Genomic DNA, 18,624 nt, shown 5'->3' with positions numbered 1-18,624 from the left:
ACTGTGGACCCACTTACATCCTAGGATACACTCACAGAACGCTATTTCTGATACAACCCAAAAGGCGTGGGACCTCCCCGAGCAAGCAGGCTTCTGGGAGATGCAGAATTTAAAACTGCTATTTGAAAATTAAAAAAGAACAAGTCAAATACTCACAGACAGAACTACTCACCTCCTGTAATTAATTTTGTTCACTAAAATCAAAGTTGAAACAGGTTGGATTATGGATTCTGTTATCTTATGGTTATTGCGCGTGTTTTGACGTCTAGATCAAGATTCAAAGATGGTGGTCCACCATTAAACTTCAGGAGTCACAACAGTAATAGACACATTATGTTGTTTGCATCGAAAACCACCGAAACCAAACAGAATGGAACCAAACCCAATCCAAATTACTGAAAAGCTAGTGTTTATGATCTTGGACTACCCCAAAGTAGCTGAAGTCTCACTCCTAAGGGAGACCTTAGCAGATAGGAGACTCAGTTCCGCGTTCTGCTCCTTTGACAGGAAAGAGGTCCGGGAATCCAGACTCTTGTCTGTAATTCCAGGGTCAGTGACAAGGTCAGCACCCTGGAGGTCATTACCAACGTCTTTTACGGAATTCCCTGCCGTCAGGGTCACTAACAGCAACAACACGAGGGTGGAGAATTTGTGTTTTGCTCACTGTGAGATCTCGGCCACAAAGTTCAAAAGCCCCTTCACGGGCTCACCTTGTTTGACCTTTCTTGTTTGCTTAGGTTTCTTCTACTCTCTCTCCGTCCCCAGTCTAGTCTAGGTGAAGCATGGTGGGTTCACAGCCTGGGTGTTCTTCTGGAGAACTTGGGATTTTACGGAGCTCCCTCAGCTCTGGAAAGCAGCAGGTGGGCTGGGTGGGCTGCAGGGACAAAAGCTGGAGTAGTAAACAGCGCCAAGGAGCTACTGAGCAGAAGGGCCTGGGCGGGGCACCCAGTCATTCGCCCCGCCCACAGACACGCCTACTCCCAGCCCCCGCCCCACCCACCCGCAGCCAGCTGTGCTGTGAGGCCGGAGCGCCCTCTAGTGGCCCCGGGCGCGCTCTGCTGCGGGCGGCGGCGGAAGCGGCTATGGCGGAGGCGGTGCGGCAGGAGCTCTCGGCGCTGGCCGCGATTTTCTGCGGGCCTCATGAGTGGGAGATGTTGAGCTGTTCAGGTGAATACCCTGTCTCCCACCCCGCGGCCACAGCGGGGAGCCTGGAGTCACGTGGCCGAGGGCAGTGTGGGAGGCGAGCGGAGGGGCCAGGCCCTCCCCTGGGCTCGCCCTCTGCCTCCTCAATAATCTCCCCACAACTGAACTGCCCTCTTCATGGAAATCCAGCTCCCCGAAATAGTCAGTGCCTCCCCTAAGCACTTGTGCGTTACGTCCTTGACAGTACGACGCTATATTTGGTTGTCTGGGCCCAGAGATCAGTGCCAGCCACACGGAAGGCAGGCAGCAAACATTTGTTGGGGTGGGTGAATGTTTGAATTCACCAGCGTTGATGGCCTTAAGTATTTTGTTTTGTTTTTAATTTAAAAAAAAAATCTTTTTATTTTTACGTTTTCCAGGATGCTCAAAAAGGGCAGCCAATCCCAGACTCTTGCTGGACGCGTTAACCACGCAGCCCGCTTTCATGGATGCGTTCTTCCCTTCTTACATAGGCAGGGCATCCACCTCTGGCAGTTTATGGTCTATAAAACTTTTTGTTTACTTAAAAAGAAATAGCGAGAACTACTTCATTCTTGACTTGATTTCCATTAAACCCTCCCTCCACACACACACACTAAATAATTTTTTTTCTGTGTGTATGTGTGTTTTGCCTGCTTGTATCTATGTGTACCGTGTGTACAAGGAGGCCGGAAGAGGGCGTTCAGCAGATGGGAATTATAAAGGGTTGTGAGCTGTATGATGTGGGTGCTGGGAACTGAACCCAGACCTCTGGGAGACGAGCCAGTGCTCTTAACCACTGAGACACCTCCAGTGCCCCCAGATTTACCCCTTTGGGAAAGTGTGTCTATGCTGATGATCCCCACTTTCCTCTTTGCTGCCGGCTATCAAATATGTCATGCACGTTTTGAGGACAATAGGAATTAGGAATTATCCTTCTACAGTTATAATGTAACTACTATTGAAATTGCCTTTCTGACCATACATTGGTTAACGTCCTAGAAGGTAGTGTGAAATGTGCTAGACCCAAGGAATCTATAGTTATGATTAAGAGGGTTTGGGGTTTCCAAATGGTAAGTTACTGAGTCCCTGGGAGTCTACAGACGTTCATGGTGCTTGCTCTGTGATGGTTTAGGCACCATGAACCTTCTGGGAAAATGGAACTGCTTTTTTCTTTAGTGCCTAGACCAGTCTTGTGTCTTTTTGAACCTTCCTTAAAACCCCTGTGAAAAAATTGATCATAGGGATTTGCCACCCTCTTCTGATTGGTAACAGCCCTAGCTGGTTACTATCTCCGTCTCCACAGTTCTCTTTATTGATAATTGCGTCTACCTGAGGCGGGTGTTTAAAGACACCGGTGTCTTTGGGTTCTTGTATTGTGGCCCACTTGCAAATATCTGGGAGAAGTGAACCTGTGATGTCTCGTGGCATCGTAAAAAAATGGTAGTATTCGCATTATGAGTTCATGGTTAACCATTAATACTGTTGCTAGGTCAGAGGAAACCCCAAAAAGTAAGTGCCGAGAGAAACCCCCAAACGAGGAGACCCCAAAAAGTAGGTGCTGAGAGAAAGAGAGGGGTTTCTTAATATTGAGAAGGACCGTGGCCCTTTACCTCCTGTTAAATTGAGCATGACTTTCAAGGCATGCCTCCTAATTAATTTAATTCAGTGTTCTGGCAGCAATAAGTAAGTGAATTATAAAAGAATTCAGGGAAACAACTTAGGACATTTTGTTACTAGAAGGTTTGTGGAGAGTAGAACAATCCCTCAATTGAAGTCGGATGTTTGAGGCTCACAGCTGGGAGCGGGGGCTGTGGGAAGGGAGGGGCTCTACCAGAGGCGACCAAGTGTAGCAGGCTGTGTGGCTTCCACTCACCCTGCCAGTGGCAGTTTGGGTTTGAGTGGGTAACTTTGGACCCCATCGTTTCTCTCGTGGCCTGTGGCGTAGAAATTTCTCCCGGCTTCAGTGGAATTAGAGGACTATTGCAGAGGCCCTGCGGTTCTCTGTAAGACCTTCCAGGAAGGCCCAGGCTGACCTCAGGGGCCAGCTCTTCAGGTCTTGAATGGAAAAGACCCGAACAAATGGGTTCGGTTTAGTGGGGATTCATTTATGTTAAGAATTTGAGGACTTTTTACATTCCGGCCACTCAGATTAACATTAGAGTAAGTTCTCAGGAAGAGACAGTGTGTGTAACAATCTCTTAGAGGTACAGAATGGTTACAGTAACACATTGACGGGGTTGTTGTCTGCTGCTTGTCAGGGCTGAACCCCGCCTCTCTAAAACCCACACAGCCTCCATCTTCCTTGCCAAAGGATGCCAGTGCCACCTTTAGCTCCCGTTCTTTTTTGTTGGTTTGTTTCCTTCCGTAAGGACATTTAAACCACATGAAAAAAACTGAAGCATGAAACAAGCATTTATGTGTGCGTGTCTGTGGTGAGTGGCGGGGCGGGGGGGGGGTGTAAGAGCAAAGACCATCTTGGTCTCTTGAAGTATGAAGAGTGCGTGGGAAGCTTTTGAGTGCTTTTGTGTACGAAGTCTTTGAGGATATGTGAAAACTGGAAAGAAATCAAGCAAGCCCAGAGAACGGGAGCTGGCTGTGGTGTGTAAATGGTTTCTCTGTGTGTGCTAAGTAAATCCCGAAGTGTTCATCCTCATGTATTTGTTTGCTTTTCCCAGCACCTGTGTGGCGGGACTGCGTATCTCTCTTGTGTTATAGGCAAGGAAGTAGAGAGAAACTTTTAAAATAGAATTAGGGTGGAGGCTGGAGTCTCATTCAGTTTCTATAGTTTGAACATCTACCGTCTTTGGTGTGTTAGAAACAACATCTTTTGTGGGGTTTTAGGAAAAATTAAGTTTGTTTGTCTTAGTTCAGAGCCTTCCTGTGTAGCACACTCTGACCACAAAGTCTAGATCCTCCTGCCTCAGCCTCTCAGTTCTGGTATTACAAGTGTGCCTGGGCTGGGAAGGGTAGGGCTTAGCTCTCTTTCAGTTTGGGTTGTAGTTTTAACATCAATACTGTTACAAGGCAGAGTGACCGGTGCAAAGAGTGAACATGGATATGAACCTGAAGAGGGCTTAGACTAGATAAAAATAGTCTTGGGTCTTTGGTAGGACAAGCATGGGCTCTTTAGGATACAGACTTATTGGGAATATGCTTCTGAGTTAATTCCGGTCCTGGAGTTGGGGGCAGGGACAGGATTAATGGCATAGGTACAATTATCCCTTTTATCCATTCTCTTGCTAAACCGTTAATAACTTTAACCCCAAAGCAGATGATAACATTACAGTAGAACAGTTTTCTTTTTTGTTAGGAGAATTAAAAAAAAAAGAAACAAAAACAGTTGAGAAAATGAGTTTTAAAGAGATCCTGTGGATTTTTTTTCTCCCACCATACTTAACGTCAGAAAGGGGTCTGTTCAGGCCTTCGCATTTTCTTAGGCAAACAGTGCCATTTTGTGCCACCTTAGTTTGAGGCTCCGACGTGTTGGGGGCAGACACTAGCCAGGGGGATCAGCCAGGAAGACTGCGACTCCCCAAGGTTGAGAATCAAAGCAATTTTTCTTTGAATGTGTAGGAAGGGGCGTCCTTCCCTGGTTTCCTAAAGTGAGGACCAGGGCACTCCTCTCCTATTGCTCTTCTGTGTGCTGATGGGGACTGTAAAATAACAGAAAGAAAAGGGAAGCTTGGTAAAGATTTGCCCGGCCTCTCACACCGTTCCCTGGGCTGCCCATCACCTCGTGCATTGCTCTGGGCTGGAACACACTGGCTTTTTCTGTAGCAGAGCAGCTGTATCACGGTAGCCTCCTTGGCTGCTGCGGCCAGTCCTCACACATGGGTGGCGTCACACAACATGTTTTTAATGCACTGACATCCTGAGGGTCCGAAGTACAAAGTTAGTTTTCACCTGGATGAAATCAAATTGTTGGAAGTGATGCTCTTTGCTCCGTCCAAGCCCATGGGGGAGTCTGATTGCCTGCCTTTCTCAGCTTCATGGTTATATACTGAGGGTTCACTGCAGCATCACGGAAGTCTCTCTTCCTCTATTACCAAACCCCAAAGCAGAGCTTCATGCCCCAGTGTATCCGTTTCCTTCTTCTCTGATAAAATCTCCATCTCTATCTGCCCCCTCCCCATTTAAAGGACACTGAGGACTGTGTTTGTCAATAATTGAAGGCAGCTTCCCCACGCCAGCATCCTTAATCATCTCTGCAAAGACGCTTTGGCATGCAGGGGAGTATACCCACAGGTTCAGGGGAACAGGGTGCATACATTCTTAGGTCTGTTACTTAGCATGCCACAAGCTCAAGGGCTTCTTCACTCAGGTGATCCATGGGTATAAGCCAATGATTTAATGATTTAAGGCCTATATAACTATAAAATTTGTTTATTAAGCCCTCCATTTTGGGATGGCAATATTACTCTCCAAAAGCAAAATTGGAATACTTCAAGGTAGAGAAAAAGTTCATTTGGTTTAAGTATAGTAATTTTGGAACTGAAAATACCATAATAAGCTCCGAGTGGGATAGGCATCATAAGGTCAGTGTTCAAGGGAGCCTTGGTGGGCAGAATGCAATGATTTGCTACAAGGAGTTACAGGACTCAGAGAATCTGTTAAACTCAGTTTCATTTTGTTATATACTAGCAGGGGAGAGGCGAATCAGTGGAGAGAAAGGCACAGAAGAATCCACAAGCAAGTGGCCAGATGCAAGCGGCCAGATGTGGTCCTCGGGTAGACTTGGACAAGTTTGTCCGATGCAGCAGCCCTGGATGATGGTCTGTGAGAAGCATGGCCACCCGGGAAGGTGCACTTTTCCCTGCATGATAGCACTTACAGGATGATTCGTAAAGTTTGAGATTGAAGCTTCAGAGAGCAGGGATGTTAGGTGGCCCAAGACAATAGATGTCTGGGCTCACGTAGGCAGACACACTTGCACGGCTGACTTCAACCTCAGAACAAGATTGACGACAATTCCATGGTTAAGAGCATAAATCATTCAATTGGTCTGGGACCAAAGCCCCAAGCATACAAAACACTCTCTTACTGTGCGGGGACATTCTAGAGTCTCGGGCTCATCTCTCCGTAGGTAGTCGTGGACCAGCCCTAAAGACAGGCCTCGCTTAGGAACCTTCAGGGTTGAAGCAACCCAGACCTACTAAATTCTCCCTGTTCTTCATGTCATTTTAGAGGTCATAGGTCATGTTTGAGAATGGTGATCCAGGAAGATATGGCATCAGGTTAAGCAGTCATGGGGTTGGCTGGTTTCTGAGAAAATGGAATTGGTGGTTAGAATTATATTGTATGGAGATTGATGATGAAGGGGCAGAGAGAGATGGGTCTGAAGCTCGTGGAGGAATTTGCAACACTGGGCTTTTGCTGTGTTTTGGATTGTTTTTTAGAGCATTTTCTAAGTGAGAGGGAGAAGCAGGGAGGGTTAGGAAATGCACAAGAAGTTGTAATGATTAGAATGAGACAGTGCGGGTGGTGGGATGTGTGGAAGAAAGGCACTTCCTTCTCAGAGAGAGAGGAATAGAAAGGAGAAACAACAAGGTAAAAGGCTGGTTGGTCCTCAGCCGTGGCTATTGCAGCTTCTGGGGCAGGGCCAGCTTCCCTGACTTCAGCACTAAGGAGACAGCACCCCCAAGTGGCGATAGACAGTACTGCTCGCTGCACACCCTGCACGTTCACACACGTTCTCCTAGTAATATATCTCACGGCGCACTCTGAGCAGATGCCTCACAAGAAAACATCAGGGAGTGAGGGTTTCTTCCAGTTCCTAGTGAGAACTCAGTGCAGCATGGTGAGGAAATCGTGGTAGCGGGAAGGGCTCCCCACTGGGGCAGCTAGGGCATGAGGCTGTTTTCTCCTATCTAGGTAAATTAGGAAGCAGAGATTACACAGGAAGTCGAACCAGGTTAGAAACATCAAAACCTGTGCTGCAGCGACCCACGTCTTCCATCAGGGGCTCACCTTCCAGAACAGCGCCACCCAGTGGAGACCAGGTGTGCAAACAGATGAGCCTGTGGCATGCATTTTACATTTAAACTGTCATGCATGAGGTTGTGTGAGCGTGGGTGGACATAGCTGCACACCGTGGGTCATTATCACAGCTGAGGGTCACTGCATTTAAGAGCCCTGCAGCAGATTTAAACCTGAAAGAGTATCAAAATACTATGATAAACACCACATAAATGTGTACAAATTTAATGTTTCTATGTATCTGGTAAATATAGTTAGTAAAAAACAAACCCTTCCAGTCTTATGAAAGCTGCTCTATTTTTTCTCAGCTGTTGTCTTAAAAGAATATGCTGTCTTTATAGTGCTGGTCAGAAAACGCCTGCTTTCTGACCCAGAGGAAATCCTTTCTGGCTTCCAAGGCTGTTTGAGCAAAGGTATCATTGCCCCACAGACACTGAGAGAGACCATGGGGAGCTGTCTCCCAACACACACACATGTGTGCATGCTTAAAACTGGGTGCGGTGGCGCATGTCTTTAATCCCAGCACTTGGGAGGCAGCCTGGTCCACATAGTGAGCTCCAGGCTAGCCAGGGTGACAGAGAGACCCTGTCTTAAAAACAAACAAAAAACCCTAAGAAATGAAAAGAAAGGAAAAGCTTTATATTCATGTATCTCTAAGTGAAGACTTTGCAGGTCTAGACTAGAAGTCTGGGAAGATCTGTGCCTGCCCTTTGTGTCATGTTTTGAGACAATGACTGAGCCTTTGTGACAGACCTGCGTCTTACCCATTGTTTTCCGAGCAGTGTGTGGGGATGGACACGTGCCCAAGGGATGTTTGTTGACTGATGAGTGAATGAAGATCTTTAAAAACCCCCGTTCCCTCCTGGAGAAAGAACGCAGACTGGCTGCATGACGGCTGTCGAGTTTGTTCAGCCCGGGGATCCTGCATTGTCTGCAGGTCCCACACAGCCAAGATATTAACTGAACCAACATTTTGGGAGCCTGTTTCGACAGTAAAATATGCCTTTAAAAAGATGAGCCCCATGAAAGAAAGAAGCGACTTGGAGCTGGTGAGGTGGTTGAGTGGGTAGAGGCACCTGTGCATGGGCCTGACAATCCCACATTCAATCCCAGAATCCTCCAAGGTGTTGAGACGGAACTGACTCCCTGAGTTGTTCTCTGCCCCACACACATGCCAGTGATGATAGCAGCGATACTAACAGCAGGGGCAGAAAGAGATGTGAAGAGTGCGAGAGGTTTAGAAGCGTGTGTGCTGGTAGGTTTGGGGTTGGTGTTAGGCTTAGTATATTCATTGCACATGTAGGAGAGGAGATTGATGATCTTTGGAATGGTTACTGCCTGAGATTCTGGATGATGTCTGAAAGTAGTAGTTTCCTGCTGCTGGTACAGATGTGCATGGTCCTGAGGGAATCTCTGCACCGATGGCTTGTCTATGCTGTTGACATCAGATGGCGACTTTAATGTTCTGTTAGGTGCTTAAAATGGGGGACGAAGTCAGGGCTCCATTGTCGAGGCTGTGAAGATATGGGGCCTGGCTGCTTCCTTGCTGAGCACAAGGGCACATAGAAGAAGGCAGAGAGGCAGGCTCACCCCACAGCCACATACCTGGACCCAGCTCTCTCCTCCACTCTCTGATCTGGGCTCTTCTGCCCTGCAGAATGAATTAGCCTGACATTTTATCAACTTTGTGGAAAGTGGGGTGAAGCGATGTGGAACACATCAGAGTGGTGAAGCCGAGCAGATCTGAGAGAGAGCAGGATATTTCATCTCCTCTCCTAGTGTGCGTCCTCCCTTCGCAGGGAGCCCAGCAGAGGCTAAATGTGTCCGCTCGGTTTCGGTTCATCTCGCCTCCTTCGTGTTACACAGCTGTCAGTGTATTTGCGTCAGAAGCGTGTGTCCAGTCACTTTCAGGATCACACCCAGCCATAACCGTGCCGCACCTAGGACCCCATGTGACTGACTTACCAAAAGTAACTTCGAGTGGACGGCTTACATATTTTCTGTACAGATTATTGCTCCCTTGAACACCTGCAAGAGTTGATTCACGATTTGCATGATTATCAGTGAAATATGGCTAGAAGGAAATGAACCAAAACTACTTTTTGGAAAACTTAATAAAAATGATCATTAAAGAGTATAATCGTGAGCAGGTTTGCATGGTGCCGTCCATATGTGTTTCTGGCTGGGGGACATGACCTGTACGCCATGGTTTTCTTTGTATTATGCATCTCTTCATAAAGTAACTCAGAGTTTTCCCATGAGAAATAAATAGAGATTTAAAAGGGAAATTTTAGCCAATTAGTATTCCATTGAGATTGAATTATGTACAGCTAATAATTATTTTTGGATGTCTTCCAGAGACAGATGGGGCTGTATTTAGAATTCACACAACAGCTGAAGGACTTGTGGGCGAGGATGTGCCCTTAGAGCTGGTGTTCCATCTACCAGCCGGTTACCCTTTGTGTCTGCCCGGCGTCTCGCTTAGCTCCGAACATCTGACCAGGGCCCAGTGTGCTACTGTGAAGGAGAAGTTACTTGAAGAAGCCGGGAAGCTTTTGTCAGAACCTATGATTCACGAGCTGGTTCTTTGGGTTCAACAGAATCTCAGATGCGTCCTCAGCCAACCAGAGACTGCCAGCCGCAGTGAGAAGCATGCTCGGCCAGAAAGCGCGGCTGTGGATGACGGATTGTGGATAATTCTTTTGCATGTAGATCACATGAGAGCAAGGACTAAATATGTCAAAACCGTGGAGAAGTGGGCTGCAGAGTTGAGGCTGACAGGCAGACTCATGTTCATGGGCAAAACAATACTGATCCTACTGCAAGGACACAGAAGCAGCATCAAGGTGCCAGCAAACTTAATATAGAATCTGCATGTGCTGAGTCTCTGCTAGACATGGTTTATCTTTAGTGTGTTTTCTAACAATGGGATGGATGAGCATGGTGCTTCTGCTTTTCCTGTTATCATGATAAATGGTACTTTGGTGTTTTTAAACAGTTCTTTAATTTTAATTTATCTATTTTATGTGTATGGATATTTTGTCTGTGTGTTTGTCTATGCACCACTTGTGTGCCTGGTGCTCATGGAGGCCAGAAGAAGGTGTTGGGTTCCCTGGGACTGAAGTCACAGATGGCTGTGAGCTGCCATGTGGTTGCTGGGAACTGAACCCAGATCCTCTGGAGAACAGCCGTGCTCTTAACCACTGAGCCATCTCTCTAGCCAACCCCTCCAGTTCTTTGTAAAAATGACTATCTAGTTCCTACAACAACTATAAACTTGAAATAAGTGTAAGATTATAAACATTGTACTGTAAATATTACACCACTTAAAGTGGCAGTTTTTAAAAATCCTGATTTGTATTTTTTATGTGTATGGGTGTCTTGCCTGCATGTAGGCCTGTGCACCATGTATGTGCAGTGCCCGAGGAAGCTAGAAGAGGGCGGAGGATCCCTTGGAGCTGGAGTCACACACAGGCAGCTATTCGCTGCCATTTAGGTATTGGGAATCAGTCAGACTCAGCACGTCACCTCCTCCCCAACTTCTTTCCACCTGACTTGTCTCAGCAGGTGCTTTCAAAGCCATCATCTTCAGCCTTCCCAGCGCTCATCCCAAAGCCCCCTTAGCCTGTTTTATGAGGAGCTAGACAGGGAAACCCTCTTATTATGTTTTAGATCTTAAAGGAGCTACAGATCACGTAGTAAGTCTTATACTGTCAGATGGAATGGGACAGGACAGTTTAGAAGATTTTATTTGAAACAGATTTATCACGAGCAGCCTGTGGTCCTTAATCTCTGCAGAGTAACAGCCCTGAGTTTTTCTAAGGTGGGTTAGTTCCACAAACCTCCTGTGACATTTACTTAACCAGGTCCATGCTGGGTTCTGGTGTAGGTAGAGAGAGAAGCCAGATTTAATCTGTAGTCTGCAGTGGGGCCTAGCTAAGGAACCACAGATTGTGAGGCAGTCTGTATGTATCTATATACTTCGATCCTTTCGGGTAACATCCTAGCTGATGAAAATGGGTGCAGGGTTCCTTGCTCACATTCGGCTAAGGCTCTGAGTGTCTGTGGCTGGCTCAGGCCGGTTAGGGGAAATGCAGTGTCATGGTGTTTCTCGCAATCATGAGTTGCTAACACGCGTCTGTTCTTACCACTACAATCCCACTAGTTCAGAGAAATTACTTTTTATGGCTTTCTCTAAAATGTCATTTTACATGGCTTTCTCTGATAAAAACGTCTGTAAGGTTGCGTACTAGGTTCAGGAATGTGCAGGTGCACTCAGAGGTGGGCAGGAGGTGGCGCGCGCCTGATGGCCCCAGTCTGGCTGGTGTGTGACTACGGTGCTTGCGATTACTGTGTGGTGTTCTGTGCTCTGGAAGGCCATCATTTCCCGAAGTGCTGCGTCTGTCACTCTATCCATTTGTCCCAGCTTCACCATGCAGGTATTTTGTTATATCAGGTTGTGTGGAGTCGGTTACCTAAGGCACAGAGCTTCAATAACTAGCTTAAATAACTGCTTTAAAGAGCTGAGGGGGTAAATCACCCACTCCAGCAGCTGTCCAGTCCAGACTCACAGGCGAGCGTGTTGGCATTGCTCAGTGGAACAGTGTTCGCCACCTGTGCAAACACAGCCTGTAACTCTCTCACCGTCCCATCCTGAGACGGCTCCTTAAGCAGGGAAATGCTTGTGGGTTATGTGGTTCCTTCAGCGTAAGCTCTGCACTTACCGTACTGATTGTCCTTTAGGAATACCTGATCCTTCAGAAAACCTCCAAAGTCGATGTGGACTCAAGTGGAAAGAAATGCAAAGAGAAAATGATTAGTGTACTGTCTGAAACAAAAGTACAACTGGATCACAAAAGGTATAATTTAGTATTATTGCCGATGCACACACAACTGAATGGGTAATTATCTCTGACAAACCGCCGCATATTCATGAGCCTCTCTTGTATAATGCAGGTTTCTGGCATTTGAAGTCAAAGAGTATTCAACGCTGGAGGAGTTACAAAAGGAATTTGAGACTGCAGGACTTCTGCAGCTCTTCTCGGAGTGTGTGCTCGGGCTGGTAAAATGAAGTGAATGGCAGGAGCCGTCGGTAAAGCAGCTGCTTTGTTGTTGATTTCCGCTACCTTTGGGGAGGGGCTCATTGACGGTTTCATAAGACAGCAATCTCAAGTTTCTCTGTAGCGGAAATCATCCTCATTTCAGGAAGATGGCGAGTTCTATTTTATGGAATATTAAGCATGAAAAGACCCCACATATTCTAATGTGTGCTAGAAAAGACTGGGTTCAATAGATGGGATTATCTGGAGGAGAAATAAAATCTCGCGACAGTAAATGAGCTGTTGTTTCTTATATAGACAATTTGTTTAGGAGTCTGCAATTTTCAGGCTAATTTTCTTGTAATTAAATGATTTCTTAAAGTGATTTGTTTTCATGTTTACTTTCTCATGTTTACATTTTTGGCATTTAATCTTGATTCCTCCCCACTCTGCCTATTATGTCTAATGTTTTAAGTTGAATGTTGGGAGAAATCTAGCTCCAATTTCTTGGTACAGTTGTATAAACTGCTGGATTAAATACAAAACAAAGATGTCTTTACAGAACCCAGTTACTTTTCAGTAACTGTGAGACTGCATAGTAAGTGTAAATTAAAATTCCTGTTTGAAAAAACAATTTCTGGTTTTACAAGGGAAACGTGTTCAACAAAGTGAACCTGGTTTGCTGGATAGGAAAAAACAAAACAAAAAATCCCCCACGAAACTACGGCTATTGATTTTCATTGTGAAATCTTTCAAATGATGATAAAATACACTTATTATGACCAAGGGGAGATACACTTTACAATAGTCATTTGTATTAAAGTTTCTTCCTTCCTTGCTTGCTTGGTTTTTGAGACAGGGATTCTCTGTGTAGCTTTGGAGCCTGTCCTGGAACTCACTCTATAGACCAGGCTGTCATTGTATTAAAATTTATAACGAAGCCGGGCGGTGGTGGTGCACGCCTTTAATCCCAGCACTCGGGAGGCAGAGGCAGGCGGGTCTCTGAGTTCGAGACCAGCCTGGTCTACAAGAGCTAGATCCAGGACAGGCTCTAGAAACTACAGGGAAACCCTGTCTCGAAAAACAAAACAAAACAAAAAAAAATTTATAACGAAAAGGAAGAGGGCCCTTGGGTCTGAGAAGAATATTTGTACACAAAGCCCCCAAGAGGCAGAGCCGTGGAAGAAAGGCGAGGGGACTCCTGTCTCTGCACCCTGTGGAGACAGAGGCCACCAAAACATCATAGTTGGTGATGTGGTGAGCTGAGCACAAGCGCGTGCGTGACCATGCACGTAGGTGTGTGTGTGTGTGTGTGTGTCCGTGTGTGTGCTCTTGCCCCCGCGTGGAGGCCAAAGGTCAGTGTTGGATGTCTTCCTCAATTGCTCTCCATTCGTTTTTTATTTTTCAACTCAGGGTTTCTCTGTGTAGCCCTGGCTGTCCTGGAACTCACTCTGTAGACCAGGCAGGCCGGGAACTCACAGAGATCCGCCTGCCTCTGCCTTCCGCGTGCTGGGATTAAAGGTGTGCGCCACCACTACCTGGCTGCTGTTTTATTCTTTTTAATTAGAAAACAGTTATGTAATTTTCCTTGTGTCTGGGTGTTTTGCCTGCCTGTATGCCTGCGCACCACATGTGTGCACTGCCTAAGAAGGTCAAAGGAGGGTTGGATGAACTGGAGTTACAGATGATTGTGGAACCTAGGAGCAAACCCTTGGTCCTCTGGAAGAACAGCCAGGGCCCTGAACCACTGACCCGTCTCTCTAGCTCTTCTGACTTTTTGAGGCGGAGTCTCTCACTGAACTTGGAGCTCACTGTTTTGCCTAGGCTGACTGAGCAGCAAGCCCCTGGGGTCCTTAGTCTGGGGTTACAGGCATGTGCCACTGGGCCCGGCTTTTGTGTTGGTTTAGGGATTTGAGTTTAGGCTGCCATGTTCACACAGCAAGCACTTTCCCCACCGAGTCCCCTTCCTGGCACCGTGTGGAATGTCTCTTGGCACTGCTGTTCTGTGACCATGGCGCTTTCCTTGGTCAGGGTTTTTATTGCTGTGAGGAAACACCATGACCACGGCAACTCTTACAAAGAAAACATTTAATTGAGGGTGACTTGCTTACCGTTTCAGAGGTTCAGTCCACTCTGATCATGAAGGGGAGCATGGCAGCGTGTGGCAGATGTGGTGCTGGAGCTGAGAGCACTGTGCCTTGCAGGCAACAGGAAACTTGAGGAAAGAGACCTCAGAGATCGCTCCAATAAGACCACTCCTAATAGTGCCACTCCCTTTGGGGGTCATTTTCTTTCAAATCACCGCAGTGATTCAGTGTGACTGTTTACTCTCTAATCCCACCGCTATTACATTATGACCACCGCTATTACATTATGATCATCTGGATTGCTGTTGATCAGAGGTGATATTTTGTCTCTTAAGTCTTGCACCGGGGTATTTATTTTTTTCTCTGACATATCCGTTCGACTGTCCCAGGGGAAGACCACATGTGGCAAGCTGAAGATACCCTTCTTGGCTATCAACCCGAGAAAAGACACTTAAGATCCAGGGCTGGCCCTTATTACCCTTTTATTTGATTTACTGTGATCTTAGCGAAAATTAAAATAGGGCAGAAACCAGAACTGAGAGTTCTGTGCGCATGGTTGAGCTGAACGGAAAGGGATTGTAATACAATAACATTAAAGGTCGTTGTCATCACAACTAGAGCCGCAAGAGCCGGAGGCTGGGCTTGAGCTTTATCACAGCAGAACTTCTGGTCCCCCCTCTGTCTTACGGTGACTCCTCTCTGTCCCATGCTTTATGGCTGGTGCATTGTCAGAGTTTTATCTTCAGAGTTCACTCTGTACCCCTGAAAAGGAACTCGGGCAGCAATGATTCTTTCCACTTCATTATGTTTCCGTCTGTTAAAGTTATGCAAACAGTATTAGTTATTACTTTTTTATATACTTATGTCTAAATCTTGCACAAGTACATTCACATCCAGAATGGAACATGAAAAATTGACAGTGGTTGAGAAATTAAACTTTACACTGGGATAAAAGAAAGTTTTAAATTATGTACCAGAAGCTGTAAGAGTCTCTTTGACTCTTTTTTTCATTTTAAAAACTTTTTATTCTTTATTGGTGTGTATGTGTGGGGGTACTTGTGCAAGTGGAGTCGGAGGGCTTGCAGAGGTAGGCTGTCCACCTCCATTCTAAGAGTCGTGGGACTGAAGCTCAGGCAGTCAGGATTGATGGCAAGAGCCTTCACCTGCGCTGTCAATTCAATGGCTCTGTTAGTGCTGGATCATAGCGGTTTCCAACCTGTGGGTCATGACCCCGACAAACCTCTATCTCCAAATATATTTACATTACAATTCACAACAGCAGAAAAAAAAATCACAGTTGTGAAGAAGCAGCAAAAATAGTTTTGTGGTTGGGAGGGGTCACCATGACATGAGGGTCCTGGTATGAAAGGGTCGCAGCGTTAGGATGGTTGAGAACCACTGCTTTAGAGGAAGAGAATCTTAATTGCTCCCGTTGGTATTTCTTCTCACAGTCTACAGCTGTCCTTTTAGCTTGCTGTTTAAACTAACTTCTGATTTCTTTTCTCTTTTCTTTCTTTCTTTGTGATACAAGGTTTCTTTATGTAACCCTGGCTGTTCTGGAACTTGCTGTGTAGACTAGGCTATTCTTGAATTTACAGTGATCTACCTACCTCTGCCTCCCAAATGCTAGAATTAAAGGCATACACCACCATGCCTGGAGACTTACGATTTCTTAAGAGAGAACTGACTTCTCATGGAAGAAAAGTAAAAGCAACATCAAACACTTTCAAGTTTCCAAGAAGACGGAACGTGGAGGAAAGAGGAACTCCTGTGTAGAGAACTTGTATACCTTAGCTAGTCTGGAAGAGCCGGCAGGGGGGTGACTTGATTTCTGCTAGTCTTCAGACTTAGGAAGTAAAATTCTGGGCTGTGGAGAAGAGAGGAGGTGGGAGCTGAGGCCGAGACTCCTGAAGGACTGCTGTAGGAGGAAAGGAAACACTGTGAAGCAGCCACCCTACGTGATAGCTAAGCTTGGAGCATTCTGATTAGCTCTAGGAAATTTCAGACCTTGAACTTGGGTTAAGGAGGTCTGAGATTCCAAAGCTCTCAGATCCACTGAATCTTCTTTGGGGGAAAATACCTTTCTTATAATCCTCAAATTTTATTCATGAAGTATTCCAAAATTCAGTGTCCAACAAGTAATGAGAGGTTTCTGGGTAACCCTAGAAATAAGCAACAGAAACAAGCTTGCAGGTGGAACAGAGAAACACCAAGAGTTCATGGGACAGTATGAGGGTGTCTTAGGGTTTCTAGTGCTGTGAAGAGACACCATGACCACAGCAACTACTATAAAGGAAAAGTATTAAATTGGAGTGGCTCAGTTATAGTTTGGAGATTCAGTCCATTATTACATGGTGGGACATGGTGGTGTGCAAGCAGACATGGCGCTGGAGAAGGAGCTGAGAGTCCTATATCTTGCAGGCAACAGGAAGTGGTTTCTGTGTCACACTGAGGGAAGGATGAACTAATATTCAGTTCGTGCTATGTAGTAAGGGTTCATGGATCCAGTTCCACAGTTGTTAACCAATTTCATGTGGCTCCCAGTAGTGCATTTACATTTCTTTCTAAAATTCAATATTTAGTATTTTGTAAACATTTACATTACTTTTAAAATTTATTTTGTATGTGTGAGTCCCAGGACACTTGCACTCCCGTTTGGATCAGAAGTTCGTTCTCACTTTGGGCCCCACTCAAAACAGACACCTTCGAGGGCTCACCAGGAAATGGGTCAAATGGAGCTTTTTGCTTTCAAACTCCAAGGGTTCCTAGGACCATCCATTACTGGTGAGAGCACTGCATGAAACACTTTATCCATCTTACAGACATATCCTGAGCTACAGCTGAAAATACCGGGTCTCTAAACATCAACCAAACTGGCAGGCTTCTACATTCTTATTGGTTTTAGCTCCTTCCCTCTTAGAAATATGAATCTTCTAACATGTTCCAAATGTTTGCTATTTCCTGTTTGCCAGGGTCTTGTTTATAAGAATCCTGTAGGATTCCCAGTGGGATGCTCACATGAATGAGGCCCGAATACTGAGTTATGACAGATTCAGAACATTGATAGAATTTTAAAGTAAGCTGGGTTTGCTTCTTTTTTTTTTTTCTTGGATGTGTGGTTTTTTTTTTTATGTCCTCAGTGGGAGACAGAGAGTGCTTTGCCCTCTCAGTGATTGACCAACTGCTGTTTTCCTCAGTAGGCTTGAAGGCAAGTCAGGACCGCAAACATCCCAGGGTTTGGCAAAGCTGGTTAGGTCCCTGATGGAAGCATCAACCATGCTAAGCACATAGAGGCTGCCTCCGCTCCCTAAGCCCTTGTACAAACCCCATACCGGGTCCCCTTGGTTGGGACACTCCTATGTGGCACCCCTCCTTGCGGTACTGTTCCTGAGGAGGTGTTGCCACCTTCCTCTACCTGTGTCCCTGATGATGCTTTGCATCCACTGCCTTGATTGACACTTAGTGCTTCTGTCTTTGGATCTATAAATGGCCCACCTCGGGAAGTCACTCGGAGATGGGTTTAAACAGATGGAGCTGCAACCTAGGTGCAGACCCTTCCTGTCTCCCCAGAAAGTTCCCCTTGGGTCCCTTAGCAGTCAGTTTTCTGTTCTGCTCATCAGGTGACCCCTGTTTTGGTTTCTGTCACTGAAGGTTAGCTTTGCCTGCTACAGAACACAACTCTTATCAAATAGTATGTGCTCCTTGTGTCCCCCTTCCTTCAATCTCTGTGGTTTGCCCACCTCATAGTATGTATTGGTGCTTCGTTCTTTTTATGGCTGTCAGTAGCTCACTCTGAGCATCCATTTATTCACAGACCGATAGATGTTATGAATAGAGTTGTCTAAAATGTTTAGGTACAAATCTTTTTTTATAGATACCAATTTTCACCTCTATTACTAAATGTCTAGGAATGGAATTTCTATGATAAATATATATTTAACTTTGTGAGGAACAGACAAGATGCTTGCAAAATGGTGGCACCATTTTACAGCCGTCCCACACATGTTTTGGTTTTCTATCCTTCAGTAATAACTGGGATGACTTCTCTTTTCTTCAACCACGCGAGTGGGTGGAATATCGCAGACATATTTATTTTTAGTTCCGGTAGGTTTTCTTAAGTAGCCTAAGACAATCACTCACCAAGGAATAAAACATCTGAGAAGTTAAAATGGGTAGCATAAAGGCTATGAGGGTGTTTGCCTTAGTCTATATCACTTGCAATAACCAAATACCAAAAGCTAGGTAGTTTACAAAGAGGACACTTCTGTTTAGTTTATGGTTCTGGATGCTGGGAGATCTAAAGGTGGCCGCCTTTGCTGACAAGGACTCCTGAGGTCATACAGGTTACCACATACAAG

General features: G+C 45.8%; 1 protein-coding gene across 2 annotated transcripts; it reads left to right on the top strand.

The window, feature by feature from the left end:
• Positions 1 to 1,060: 1,060 nt before the first annotated feature.
• On the top strand, positions 1,061 to 12,564 carry Rwdd3 (RWD domain containing 3). Of its 2 annotated transcripts, XM_038311326.2 has the most exons (4): positions 1,061 to 1,167; positions 9,499 to 9,986; positions 11,884 to 11,999; positions 12,097 to 12,564. In XM_038311326.2, the coding sequence occupies exons 1-4, from the start codon at positions 1,083 to 1,085 to the stop codon at positions 12,209 to 12,211; spliced, it is 804 nt and encodes a 267-aa protein (XP_038167254.1). In that variant the 5' UTR covers positions 1,061 to 1,082; the 3' UTR covers positions 12,212 to 12,564. The 2 variants fall into 2 exon arrangements, with proteins under 2 accessions (XP_038167254.1, XP_038167255.1); XM_038311327.1 differs by lacking the exon at positions 12,097 to 12,564 and having other exon boundaries at positions 9,499 to 9,939; positions 11,884 to 11,960.
• Positions 12,565 to 18,624: the final 6,060 nt, after the last annotated feature.

The sequence above is a fragment of the Arvicola amphibius genome, chromosome 14 (genome assembly GCF_903992535.2).
Source record: "Arvicola amphibius chromosome 14, mArvAmp1.2, whole genome shotgun sequence".
NCBI lineage: Eukaryota > Metazoa > Chordata > Mammalia > Rodentia > Cricetidae > Arvicola > Arvicola amphibius.
This window is presented reverse-complemented; position numbering and strand designations above follow the sequence as displayed.